Source organism: Eutrigla gurnardus, assembly GCF_963514095.1.
Source record: "Eutrigla gurnardus genome assembly, chromosome: 7".
NCBI lineage: Eukaryota > Metazoa > Chordata > Actinopteri > Perciformes > Triglidae > Eutrigla > Eutrigla gurnardus.
In genome coordinates this window covers 18,630,738-18,644,765 of record NC_139921.1, presented here as the reverse complement: position 1 = coordinate 18,644,765, position 14,028 = coordinate 18,630,738, and the positions used below count along the sequence as shown (strand labels likewise).

The following is a 14,028-nucleotide window of genomic DNA, read 5'->3' as shown; positions in this document are numbered from 1 at the left end:
AATCTAAACAGCATCATGATTAGAAACGTACCGAGCATGTGGCTTTGGTTAGCTGCAGGCTGAACCCGCAGCACAAAGCTGAGGAGCAGGTCTCGGCTTCAATACTACGCCTGCCAATCAAACACACAGCCATAAATGTGACATGCCAGATTGATGAGCTTTCCACAACACTAATAAAGACAGGTTAGTGGTTAAAGGAGCAAGCCGACATGTCAGTACAGAAACAATTTCCCTTTATCAAATTCCAGTAATTTGAAGAATTATATTACATTATAACCACATACAGTACATTGGAATTAACTGTTCAATTATTGTCACATTCATTAAAAAAAAGTGAAGAATACAAGTAGCAGCAGGAAGGTTTGGAAAAATCAAAACGTGCATTAAATGGTATAAAACAAGTTTAAAAGAAAATGAAAAACAACGCTTTTTTTTAAATAAATCAGGGCATGAAAACAAGTGATTGTTTTGAATGTAAAACTGTGAAAATGTTCCACAAACACATTTTGAGAAAGTAGTAAACCACAAAAATGTGGGTTCAGACTTGTTCAATAGAATTTTTTAAATACTAGCTCATTGGTTTACATAAGGTGCATAATCATCCCCTCGCACAATAAAAAGGCTCCCAGAAAGTAACAATGAAGAAAAGTAGACTTGCTTGATATTTTCTCGTATCGTTCTGACACAGTAAACAAAAACACTAAGTGTTCGGAACTATTTAACCATAAATAGTCGATGCCGTCTGTTCCCATTCTTTATCCACTATTCGGTTTCTTTGGCACGCTTTGCCCTGAAAGGGCCGTCAGACAGGGTTACGAGTCGTGCACCCATGCAATGACAATGACAGAGAAGCTGATGATTCCCATCACGAAACCAAAGATCACCAGGAGTATAGCCTAGAGACACAGAGCATAAACAACACAGTCATTATCATAACCTAAAAAGAAATGTTCAATAGAAATCAGTCAGTAGTCAGTGAGGAAAAAGGGGTTGTTTTTGTTGCTTAACTTTAACAGTATTCAATCGTTATCGATTAAAACGATTAAATTGATATAGTCATAGATTATATTAGTGTTTAGTTACCCCAATGGAGTCAAAGGATCTTAGGGGTCCGGTGTTGATCTTGAGGTAGAAAATGCCCGGGAAGATAAATAACAGGCAGGTAGATGTTGTCGCACCTGGAGAAAGAAACGGGAAAGTCACTTGAATTGCATAAACAACCGACTGTCAGACATCAGGCAGCTTCATCAACTGTTTGAGCAGGACTGCACCATTAAATATGTATAACCAGATACTGTGATTTTAGCCACCGCGATCAATAACTGTAAAATATTGACATCTTGGATGCTTTTAATGTCTGCTGAAGTTGAAAACGGATCAGAATATTTCCAGCAAAACGATTGTGTCGGTAAATGAAAAGGCCTAATAATTATAAGATTCATAAAGACAGATTACATATTTAAATAGGATCACATACCCACGACTCCAAACACATTTCTGATGTCAGGAACAAAAATGGCCAGCAGCAACACAGTAGCCAGAATGGCTAGAGTTATGATGATGTGGACCAGCCAGGAGAAGGGACGTCCTCTAAACAGCAGCAGGATCACAGACTTACGGGCCTGGAGGACACAAGTAAACAAAGCTTAACCTAAATAAACATAGTCGCAGACATGCAGCGTGTTAATGATTCGGACAAAATGTCAATGACAGGATGAGAAGGAAACCGGACTGGTGTTTGGAATGAAGGAAGAAGTTGTTGGAAGTAGTTAAATCGAGCAACGTTGCATGTGTCATACATTTAACAGGAAATTCAGTATTATACATATATACATATATATATAAAAATTAGAGCCCGACCGATTTATCGGTGGGCCGATATTATCGGCCGATATTAGGCATTTTCCAAACTATCGGTATCGGCATTTATAATGGCCGATAAATGAATATTTTCAAAATAAAATAAAAACGGTTGAAACACCCTTATAGAACTGAACAGAATTTGTCTCCAGTCTTGTTCGAAATTATATTTATGAAGCTTACCAAGTCTTTTAATACTGGTAACTTTGTGTTTGGTTGTTGTTGTTATTGTGTTTTAGTTCAAAGAACTTTAAGTTTTATATCTTACGTTTGTATTTTTATACATTTTATGTATCAGAACTTTAATATATTTTGATGTTCCTCTGTTCCGTTGTGACAATAAAATAAACAAGTTTATTTTTAAACTGCAACATTATATTATTTTAGTGAAGACTCATAAATAACTACAAATAACTAATGTTAGGGAAATCTCTTAATGTTTTGTTACGCGTTTCTGAAAAAACATAATATGAAATCAGCAATAGATGTTTTTAAGTGATAAACTTAATAATAACTCATTATATAAACATACAAAGCAAGGACTCAAATCGAACTTAATTTTACATTTGTGAATGTCCTTTTAAAGTAATTTCATAGATTTGAGTAAAGAATCCAAATGAAGGAATGAGGAAATGGATTTAGAATAAATTCTCTGGAAGAATATCCCAGCGTCGGTGTACTCACAGGAAATTGAATCAGGGGTACCGTCAGCAACACAGAGATCAGGATGGCCAGTCGAACCACCATCACCATGATGTCCCGAGGTATGTAAGTATCGTAGCTGAGCAACAACTCAGAGTCCACATGAGCTGTGAGCAGGAGACGAGGATAGCGTGAGGTTACAATGTGGACATATAGGACTTGGAAAAGCAGCTACAGGAAGTAGTTGCATCACCGCAGGCTTACCATAGAAGGTGAGGTAGCCAAACAGCGCAGAAATGAGGTAAAGCAGGAAGCTGAGGCTGATACTGACATTCGTGATGTTCTGCATCCTGGCCTTAGATGGTCTGAAAGACACAAGGACACAATCACTGAGTATAATTGTTTACTTAGCTCGTAAAGAATACATCCAATGGCTTCAATAAAAAAAGTAGAAGTAAAGCTGAGAGGCTGCAGTTCTGACCGGTCCAGTTCGCAGTAGATTGGCAGGATAGCCGTGTGGCACAGGAAGGAGAAGGCCATGGTGGGGATGGCGAAGCCAGTCTGCAACACACATCAGTCAGAGCACAGCGGCCATTAACACATTAATAGCTTACACTGTAACACAGGAGGGAGTGAGCAGGAGGGGCACGGTATGATTTGTGTCGCAGTAATTAGCACCTGGGCAGTGAGCTTGCAGAGTTCAGGTGTGCATGTATTCACTAATATACAGTACGTTACTGTGTAAGTGGGACTTTTTAGGAACTTCTCACAAAACATTTTCAAGTTGTGTTTCAAACATCTGGACATAAAAAAAACATCTGCTTTGCGTTATTCTGCATGTACGTACATATGGCTTTTACGTGTAACATAGATGTGGTTGGCAGCTGCATAGTTCACCCAAGTTCCCTACGTATACGACCCAAACTTAGGAGAAAAGGCTGGTTACGTACCTTACTGGAGATGATCAAGAGTTTGGGTGTGCATTCTGATGAGGAGAAGTTGGAGATCTGTAGAAAGAAGGAGAGAAGATGGAGCGTGTTGTTTCTGAGAGGAGATGACTCCATTGCCTGCCTTTGGAGCTTAATTATGCCAGGTCTGAAGCTTTACTCTGGGATGTATAATTCCCAAGAAAAGGCCAGAGGTCATTTCCAGACTGATGCAAGGTCACCCGACCTTCCTTCCCCTCAGGACTGACACTGTTGACCATACACAACCCTCTACCCTCTACTCCTGTGGCCACGGCCGTCTGGTTCAGACTATCTATGGCAAACTTGTGGTATCTTATGCAAGTGGACGAGAATAGAAGGAAATTGGGGTTTTTGTTACCTGGACGTGTCCAAACAGTGTGGTCACATTCTGAGGCAGTGGGCAGGGGATCGACCATTTCTTTACCACAACCTGGAGAGAAAGAAAACATGTCAACAGAAAAGCTAAAAAAAAAGGGAAAAAAAGTCTTGAGGTGTTTTATTTCAACTCACCACAACTGTAAAGTACAGTATGAAGAAAAAGGCGATGCTACTGGTGTAGCCCAGGAAGCCTGTAAGTGAGAGAAAGATCCGGTAAGAAACAGATATTCCTACGAGCCGCGGCAGCAAATGAAGATGCCTTGATCTACATACTTACCAATTTTAGTCAACATTGACAGAGGAAGTACAATTAAGACTGTGACTAGGATGAGAAGCAACCTGCCATCTTCATACCAGGGATGTCTGGAAAACAAGTGGGCATTAATTATTAAAACTGAATCAGGCCACAGTTCCCATCCTCCTCCTCTCCTCCCGGTCCTGCAGCGTCAGGGATGACAGAGATGAATCTCCAGAGCCTTAAAATGGGCCGACTCTGGAAATTTGTCTCCATTTCGTGCTCAAATACAGAACGACAGATTCATCATGTGGTACGAATTAAGGGCTTTAGTCCTTGCAAACCATAACAATTATGTAATTCACATGCAAACGTCGTGTCGCTCCGTCAGATGAGACCACATTTCACTCGCTGGGTTTTTTTCGGAGAGGGGGGAATAATATTTTCCTTTGCTGAGGGATAGCCTTGGCGGTTAATTCCGGATTGGGGAGCTACAGGGGGAGGAAGGGGAGGAGGGGGGCGGTGTGTGAGGTGACACATGTGGAAGGCATGCCGGCTCCGCTGGGGTCGGGGTCGGGTGGGAAGGGCTCTGCCCGGTGCTGCTGTATGTTAGACTGCAGCGTGGGGTCATGAGCGACTGGCTCCACCACTCTTTATGGGGCTCCCACAGTCGGCAGCACCTGCTCTGACCACATCAACACCCACTGACCCCTGTTTGGCAGCTTCACAGCTGTGGCGTTACCATAGGCGCTGATGGATTTGCCTTTGCGTCTACACGGTTTCTGCCCTGTAACTGGATGTCAGGGAGGACCTCTGCTCTGACCCCGACTCTCTTGTCCAATCACTTCAACTCTAGCCTAAGTTTAGCTGAAACACTCGACTGCAGCTTAGCTAACCCCCCTTCTCCGCTTCTACAGAATGTAATGCATAGACGGGGATGTATAAAAATCTCCACCACCGCTAGGATCCATACTCAGGGGGCTCGAGGCTTACTATAAAGGCGCAGGATACCTCGAAGACCAATGAAACGTGGAACATTTAACGCTGCGATAAGACGCAGGATAGCTCTGAGTGTGAGCCAATCGCCACATAGTGTTGAAGATCAGCGTAAATTTGACCGGTGCAGCACAAACTCAAATCCACAGCAGCCCATGTCTTTGGCCTTTTACTGAACTGAAACTCATACAGCCCATTAACACAGACGCAGACCGAAAGATTGAGCATGTTTTCGCTCCGCCATATTAGGATAAACGAGGCAGAAAAATGAAATGCGTTTTTAATATAAAACAACTCGCTCATTTAGGCTTTGATGGAATTAACTATGTGCCTGTTAACATCCCAAAGCCACTCATTAAGAGATATGTTTCGTTTCCCTCGGCAGTGAGCTGTAATTAGAATGGCAAAACTGATATCCCCTTGTATCAGTCTGATTCCGGGGAACATGTGCGAGAGATTTGGGGGTGAAAGGAGAGCACTAATACAAAGCAGCTGTGTGTGGAAGATTCAGATGTTGACGGATCGGGCCGAGAGCAGCTACGACTCTTGCTTTAAACCAGTGTGGCCAATAATAAAGTGATAGGAGTTACATTCTTGGCTTCTCCGTGAGCTGCGGGCTCATCCGCACAGGCCAATGAAAGACACGGTGCTGTTCATGATGGGTGATGTATGGCTCTCCGTCATAAACACATTTCCTCTGGGCATGCTTCAAGCCAGACAGCCCACAGCACGTGTTTCCCTCCAGTCGCTCACAGACATCAGTGGCGTACTGTGGTTTGATGAGGGATCTTCTTCTACTGCATCATTCATACATTTCTCATTTGTGGTGCACGAGTGTCGGTTTCGACTTATCTGAAGGCCAAAAGGTATAATCTACAACATCATGGGAACAGGAATGACTCATTCGTTATCATAGTGTAGCTAATCTAAAAGAATTGCTTGGTTTTTTTACCAGCAGCTGTCATAGATTTTGGACCAAATTTCAGCGGCTGCATGTACCCACCCTGTGCTGTCTGAGCTCACGAGGCTCTCGATGACTGCAGGAAGCTCGGACTTCAGGATGAACAGATAGGATGACATGGCTGAGGGAAGAGAGAGGAAAAAAGGTTCAGAAAATGACTGTTTTCTTAAGCAAAATTAACAAAGAAAAGCACACAATCACACCAAACAACTAGATTGCATGTTGCCACGAGCAAGCCTAAATTGCTGTGCGAGGGTGGCGAGTGTTTTCCAGCACGAGGAAATGGAAGGCAGGGTGGAGGGGGAACTGCGGCTCTGAGTTAATGCAGATGGGTGGGGCAAGCAGCTCAAGGGGATCACCAGCAAAGCCCTCGGTGCAGAGGAGCAGACGTTATACAGATCTTCCAACTGCTGGAGACTGGGCAGCAGCCAGGATGGAGAAGTGCGAGGGGGGGGGGAGGAATGCTAACAATAATGATCTCTGACGCTAATCCAGGTATTTCTCCCACTTTCTCCACCTCACTAGGAAACCGGATATTATCGGCCTGCGACGGGGCTCCAATATCCTTCCGACAGACAGCCAATCAGAGAGGGGATGGGGGGTCACTTCTTGAGGGTCACACGAGCCCCTCAAAACACCAGGAGGAAAATGGGAAAGATGGGGATTGCACAAGGGTGAGAGTTTCTGGCAGAAATGGGGATTCAGCTGCAGTGTGTGGTCAGTCATAAAGGGAGATAATGTTAAGGGATTTAACTTTGTGAAGCCAGGCAGAGCCAGAGTTAGCCGGGACCTCATTGCCCCCCGAGGCAGGTCTTGCACTCGCCGTTAAATAAGCCTAGACCATAATCCCTCAGATCCTGTATTTGTTTATAAAAGAAAATTCCTCCAATAACCCTCGAGCCCACACAGACTCAAGGACACTCGCTCCGTGAATAACTAATGCCATTTATAAGCACTAAAATCTGTCAATGAGGTTATTCTGAAGCAGCAGTTGCTCGAGTGTTTTAGCCAAAAAGTATATCCATCTATTTAAACGAACCACAAAAAAAATTTAAATGAAATGTTTCAACCAAACAAGCCCATAAAAGACACACTGACGGGGATCACACAGCAGGCATGATGCAATGGTTTAATTCCACGCAGTAGGTTGAGGGAAGCACAACAACACTTTCATGGGAATTCCTGGGTGGGAGAATACTTACATCTCTTTAGAAAAAAGACCCTTGGGTGAAGGAAAAGGATTGTTATTGGCCAAGTGGTAGGAAAACATATTCTAATAATAAGCATGTATGTAAAAAATGAAAGGAGAATGTATGCAAACCTTCTGTGTGTGGTCAGCGAACAGTGGCAGAGTGTGTTCAACATAAGACAGAGCCACTTTCATTTCATTAAGAGTGAGGGGACAGGCGGGCTGTGAGAGCCCTGGGCTGGTCAGTAATTAAGGTCAATTGGCCCATCAGCCTTTGGCAGTACAGATGAATGTTTACCCAGAGTGGGGCTAATTGCACTCTTATAAAAGGGGCCCGGGGTGTAGACAGATGCATGCTGCAGTGCTGGCTCTCACACTCTCACACATACTGCCCCATGCTGGGAAAACCACAAACATACCAGAGGGCACGGCAATAATCCACTCAGCCGTGCCACTAATGACTGCAGAGGAGCGATCACCTTAGCTCCGCACCGTCTGAGGAGCGCAGTTTGTGGCCGAGGGACGGGTGAATGGATGGCAGAGGGAGAGAGGGAGAGAGAGAAGAAGAAGTGTGGGGGTGGGGAAATAAAGGGATGGGTCCCATTAGGTTACTCAACACTGGGTGGGTTTACCATCAGTGATCAATTAGACGAGAAGTCAGGTTTCAGGCCCAGGGGAGGGGGCCAAGAGGACAGCGGCTATAGGGTCAAAGGTTATCAGAGAATCTGAATAATAGCCTCACAGGAAGGAGGGACCAGAACGAAGCACTGAGGCTTGTTATCACCAGTGGGGGGCACTATTTGCCTCCAAAACAGACTATAAAGCACCCTCTTCAACACTGCTTCTATAAAAATCGGTTTATGTTCAACATGTCAAAGAAATGTATATAACTGTACAGTGAAATGGAGCTGACTTACCACCAATATTTTGGATTATGATAGAAATTCCAACCAAAACCTAAAAAGAATTGTGAAAAGGCCGTTAGTGTGAACAAGTGTTCCGTCATATTGAAATCATAAGTGAGTGAATTCATTTTTTTTAACAGGGAAAACGTATTAACTTACTTTTCCTGGTTTTTGTAAGGCTTTCCCTCCAAGGTCTTCATATGAATTAATACCTGTGAGAGAATAAAAAACAATCACACCCACTCAACCGAGTCAGCTTTACACTCTTACATCATGTACAGTTTAGCAGAACCAGAATTATGGTCTTTTTAGTCCCTTGTCAGACCCTGGTGCCTACATTACCCACAATTACTCAACTGCCGACAGTCCTGTCATAGATTCGGGTGTGTTATGCTAGTAGGGGCTAATACAGTGTTGAGCTGCTGGCCTCAAGCAGAGATGAGGAGGGATACAAACGTCACTTATTCCTAACTTCACACCTTCATAGTTTTCAAACATGTAGTCTTCAGACCTAACTGAACGTGAGACAAAAAGCTTTCCATACATATGCAGCGGAACTTCCCAAGACCTGACAGCATACTTTAATGTGTTAAATAGGTGGAGTTCCTTTTCAAAGATGATTAAAATAAGATAAGATATCCCACCCTTAGGAAATTCAATAGTATCTTGGTGATAATTGATCGTCAATAAGTCACTGTTACCTCTTTCTGTCTCATTCTGGTTCCTTTGAGCCTTTTAAACATTATTTAAACATCAGCTGATTCAATTACAACTAGGAAGTGAATAAAGACATAACGAGATAGCAACATATCAGCTAGCTTCCCTGAAAAGTGATAAAATCATGTGTGAATTAAGGGGGACAATCCAGGATGTGGGTGAGAAAAAAAAGAGTTAGAGTTAGACTTTGAATCCATTGTTAGTCTCTCACCTGTTTGGTCACATAGTGTCAGAAGAAGATGAATAGAGTACGCTGCCAGGCTGGACACCACTGTTAACAGGATACTAGAGAGGACGAGTACATAGATTAGAAATTAATGAGCTGTCAGATATGTAAAGAACATGGAGGTAAAAGGTGCAATGAGAGCTTTCTTACCAAAAACCCAGTATTCCAGTGCTAGCCATAGCGTAAGCCAGACCCAGTATGCCGCTGCCCATGATGGCATTCATCATGTTAAACACAGAGGAGGCGAAGGAGGCTCCTTTTGCTCGGTTCGGCGCCGATCCCTGCACACACATCAGAGATAACATGTGAATAAAAGATAATAAAAGAGATGAAACAATGAGTGTGAAGATGGAAGAAATCTGATTATTTTTCTAAGAGCTTTAAGAGAACAGCTGGCCAGCCCCGATGATGGATGTCATGAAACAACAGTGCAGTGGCATGTAGGATCAGGGAATGGAAATGGGAATGGATGGGGTGGGATTTGAGCTGCTAGCTGTGGGACAGCTGCCTGAGCTGAGGATAAGGGGAGCTGCCCAAACTGCTTGACCTCTCTAATAGGGGATATCCTGGAGAGAACGAGTGGCAACTCTGGTGTCAGTGTCACAACAAGCTCGGATTGACCTGCGGGCCGGTGAATCAGATTCACCCTGGGTTACAGTACCAGAAGACAGGAAGTAAACGACGACTGGGTGCCAACGCAGCAAATTCAATTACGTGGATTTGAAGAATGTGACTTAAGTACTGGTTGCTCATCTCACCTGGCTCCTTTTCTAATTTCTCACTATTTATTTATATCTTGTGCTGCTTGGTTTCAGATTGGTGACGGGGTTAAATCTAAATAACACAATAAAGTCATTTGAGGGATGCTTTAAAATATGAGGTGTGACTCATTAACATAACATCATCAAATTAAGTGCAAGGGTGTTTCTTTCTACTCTCGCTACTCGAATAAGGGGATTTAGACACATGGTAACAGGAAATGATTAATACTGATGATCATTCATTGTTCATGCACCTACATTATGTCAGGTTACTCACTATGAATGAACTTTACAAAAGGTCTACGTGGATCCACATTTCTCTGCTTCTGCATGTCTTCAGACTGTGTAATGTTAACACACTCAAAAGTCTAATGTATACATAAAATAGCCTACTATTACTTTGTAAATCTGAAGAATGTATTCCTTTGTTCAACATCAGAGAGAAAGACAAAATGCAAATGTATTTCACAGTAAAATGGAACTTTTTGAATATCAAACAAAAAGTCTTTGAGCTCACACGATCAAATCACTACTATAGTGTTAATGGACCAATTTAAAAAAAAACATCACAGTCGCTAATCATCATCAATACGTGTCTTGATTGGGATTTACCTCCCACTTAGGACACCATGGATGTGTCCTCCTCCGTATTGCTGTGTGTTTGTTCAGAGATTGACAACAAATAAGCCGAGGAGTTTACATCCTACAAGTTCAGAAAATGACTCACGCTGTGCTTCTTAAAGTTAAATCTAAATGAAATTAAGGAACTTAGTAAATAGACTTTGGGAAGCTCCTTCCAGAGCCATGAAACATTAGACATATGTTATACTATACATGATGTGCAATCTGTTAAATCAATGGACTTCCCATTTAAATGTATAAATAGGATAGAGATGCATACTCAGTGGAAAATAATAACTGAAATACATTGGTGCAATTTCAGTTTTAGGGTGGACTTTCCCTTAAAGTGCTGACAGAGGCAGAACGCAAGAGGAAACTAAAGAATGCAGGGAAAGCACGTGATTTCTGTCATACACAGCACTTTTGACTTGTCGGTGAACTTGATTTACTGATAGTTTAGCCTGTTTTAGAAAAGCTGCTTATTCTTCCTGAAGTTCACACAGTTACACTGATGTTTCACAGAAAGACGAGATGCTGTTGTAATACTTACATTTGTTAATAACGGCGTGCGTTCGTTTCCTTCGACGTCCCCGGCAACGTATTCACTATAGTGTGTGTTTGCATTTCTGTTGATGCTCATTTTCTACTTTGGAGAACCGAAACGGCAGCAAACACACTCTTTCTGTCTCGCGGTCAAACTCAAGAAGACTCGAGTCCGGGCGACGACGTAAAGAGTTATGAGCGCATCTTCTCTTAAATCGCTTTTAAACTGCCCTCTTATCAACTTATCAGCTGCTGACTATTGTTGTTTATAACTCACGTCAGGCGTCTTCTTCTTCTCTGGTTCATAATGGCGCTTGGCAAAGCAACTTAAAGGCGCGTTACCGCCATCTACTGGACTGGAGCTTAGCAGCAGTCAATTAACAGGGGAAAAAATCCTTACATTTCTGCTTTATTCCTGTTGTTGTTAAGACATTCATCAATAGATTAATCCTAACACATTACCCGTATTATTATGTTTTCCATCCACATTTCTTGTGTGTGTGTGTGTGTGTGTGTGTGTGTGTGTGTGTGTGTGTGTGTGTGTGTGTGTGTGTGTGTGTGTGTGTGTGTGTGTGTGTGTGTGTGTGTGCATATTTGTAAGCCTCTCATTTCTTCAACTTATTTTCCAGTGTGTGAACAACCTTTGCCAAATGGTAAACAAAGAAAACAGTGGAAACACATTGACAGAGCTCAGGGTTTTTAACAAACAAGCAAAACAAATGGCTGAAACTGAAACAAGCCTGCTAACATTGACTTTTACCTACCACTCTATTATTTAATCTCCTGCCTTTTATCTGTTTTGAGTGTCTGTATTTTTTGTCTTGTTTTTACATGTTTTGTATTTTAACGTTTCTGTACTATTTTAACTTTTGTACTATTTTAACTTCTGAACCTGGGCTTTTATAGTAAGGGCCTAACCAGGGACAGGGGTTGCAAATTAGCCTTGGCTGGAATCCTGTAGTCATGACATCTGTTTCTTATTTTATATGAAATAATGTTTAGTGCATTTGTCCCTGCTCAATAAACGTCAAAATAAAATATATTCTATAGCATTTGATTAAATTCTGTATATCCTGTTCTCAGATGGGTAATGGCCATCTCTTTTTGTGCATACTGTCGTTTATGATAGTTTTAACCTGCTTTGATGCCTGTTAATTACCTGTTGTTTTAATGATAGCGAATAAGTCTGCCTGTTCAATTTCTTCCTCCCCAAGGAAGGAGATATCCAAAGCCCTATAATGCAGTCTGAGTAGCACATGGAAAATGTCATACAATACATCCTGACTGCATGACTACTTTCAGATTATTTTCTTTCATTGCAATGCTAAAATTATTCCAACCAATTCAGCTGCGTATACTGAAAGGTGGATGCAGCGCCTGAATGCCCAGTCTTCAGTTATTTTGACCATTTGTAAATATGAATATATTGAAGGGCAGCCTCAGGACCTTGGTCCTATCGCCTTAGATTTGGACCGTCAATCCATAGCACTACAAAGCATTAATCACACAGCAATGATCAAGGTCTGACCTCACCAAGCATAATCAGACCATGAGGGGGGTTTCACAGTTTCCAAGTATTTGTTTGATTTGGTTGATTCACAATTAGATTAGCAAATGAATTAATTAGATTCAATCTACAGAGAAATAAAGGGAAGGCAGGTTTGGGCGGGGTGTGTCTCAGATATTTGAATTGATGACCTCAACACCTCTGAATTTGTAGAAGCATTTCCCCCATTTCAACTTGCACTGCAGATACTGGTGATGTTTTAAATGCACCACTATAAATTCTTAGAGCCTGAGCTTGTTCAACATCAAGCTTCTGTGGTTGGTTTTGGCCGCAGACATATTAGCTGTCCGTCCATAATCTAGGACCGCTGCCATAAGAGCCCAATAGATACTTCATAAATATGTCCTGCTTCTTCCACAATCTCGCCCGAATTGCTGTGTTGTCATCCCACCATGGCACACTCTTTTTATGTTCGCACTCTTTGGAATTGTTTTGTTTTTCTGCTGTCTGTATAATGGTCGTAACCAACTTTGCATTCAATTCTTCCACATTTGTTTTCCTAAAAGCTCGACACGCCTTACTTCGCTTAACTGTTGGAATGCTTCCCAGTCAGTGTTACCTAACTTCCTTCATGACGTTCTCACTCCCGTCTTGATGTATCTCTATTCCAATCGTGCTCCATTCCAAGTGCTAACATGTGCAATTATAATGGGTGAGTGTCGGATCGATTGCTCTTTGTGTATTCTGTGTACTGTTATATCTTGTGCCCTTTCCATCATTAATACACACTAAACCCTCCATCCATAAATTCCACAATTACAGACCCATTAGCATCTGTTTTATAACTCCCCCACAAAGTACTGTGTGCATTAAAACCTCCCCACCATACAACTTTCCCTTGTGTCGATCCTAAGAGCGTAGTCTGTTAAAAGGATTAAAGTAATTGACTATCACTAAGCTGTCCTTTCCTGTCCACACTTTAATTACTATGGATTCTCGTTGTTTCCCTAAATTAGTTCAATTATGACTAAGCCCATTCTTCAAAAATGTTGACGCCCACCACCTTGCCCGGCTTTCCTATCATTCCTAATTGCAGCATGACAATATAAAACAAAATCCCATTGTGACTCCCTTGTATGCATATTAGGTGAGGCTAGTTTGAAATTTGAAAAAAAACAACCTTTTGAATTATTTTCCATCAGGCTTCTTGCATTACACTTTAGAATAGCTGACATCATGAAGAGCCACCCCCGCCTCACAGATAATTATTCCTTCACTTAGCATTTCCTCCACTGTGAGTCGTTTGCTTCCAAGGTTCTCAGCTGGTTTTACTATGATCTTTAGTCTTCTTGCTCGTAGGTGCTTCTTCCATAAACAATACCGTCTTACCCACAGTTATGATATCTTTATTACAGCTAACATATCCCATCCCCTACAGGGTCTGTTGTTTCTCTCTGTTCCCACTGATTGAGGGGCATCTGTCTGCCCGGACACTTTCTTCACTGCTTCAGCATATAAA

General features: G+C 42.0%; 1 protein-coding gene across 1 annotated transcript; it reads right to left on the bottom strand.

Annotated features, from left to right (window-relative positions):
- Positions 1–212: 212 nt before the first annotated feature.
- On the bottom strand, positions 213–11,284 carry slc38a6 (solute carrier family 38 member 6). Its single transcript, XM_084012662.1, has 16 exons — positions 11,010–11,284; positions 9,228–9,358; positions 9,063–9,136; positions 8,294–8,346; positions 8,147–8,186; positions 6,083–6,161; positions 4,126–4,211; positions 3,981–4,039; positions 3,829–3,900; positions 3,453–3,509; positions 2,984–3,063; positions 2,767–2,867; positions 2,545–2,669; positions 1,478–1,622; positions 1,084–1,178; positions 213–896 (listed from the first exon to the last, which is right to left on the bottom strand). The coding sequence occupies exons 1-16, from the start codon at positions 11,097–11,099 to the stop codon at positions 813–815; spliced, it is 1,371 nt and encodes a 456-aa protein (XP_083868788.1). The 5' UTR covers positions 11,100–11,284; the 3' UTR covers positions 213–812.
- Between the last annotated feature and the right edge of the window lie 2,744 nt (positions 11,285–14,028).

Excerpts from the sequence above, each read along its gene's own strand:
- slc38a6 (XM_084012662.1), bottom strand. The coding sequence starts at position 11,099 with ATGAGCATCAACAGAAATGCAAACACACACTATAGTGAATACGTTGCC. Across the intron at positions 9,359-11,009 it reads GCACGCCGTTATTAACAAAT|GGATCGGCGCCGAACCGAGC; the intron begins GTAAGTATTACA and ends ATGTGTGTGCAG. Across the intron at positions 4,212-6,082 it reads GTGAGCTCAGACAGCACAGG|ACATCCCTGGTATGAAGATG; the intron begins GTGGGTACATGC and ends CTTGTTTTCCAG.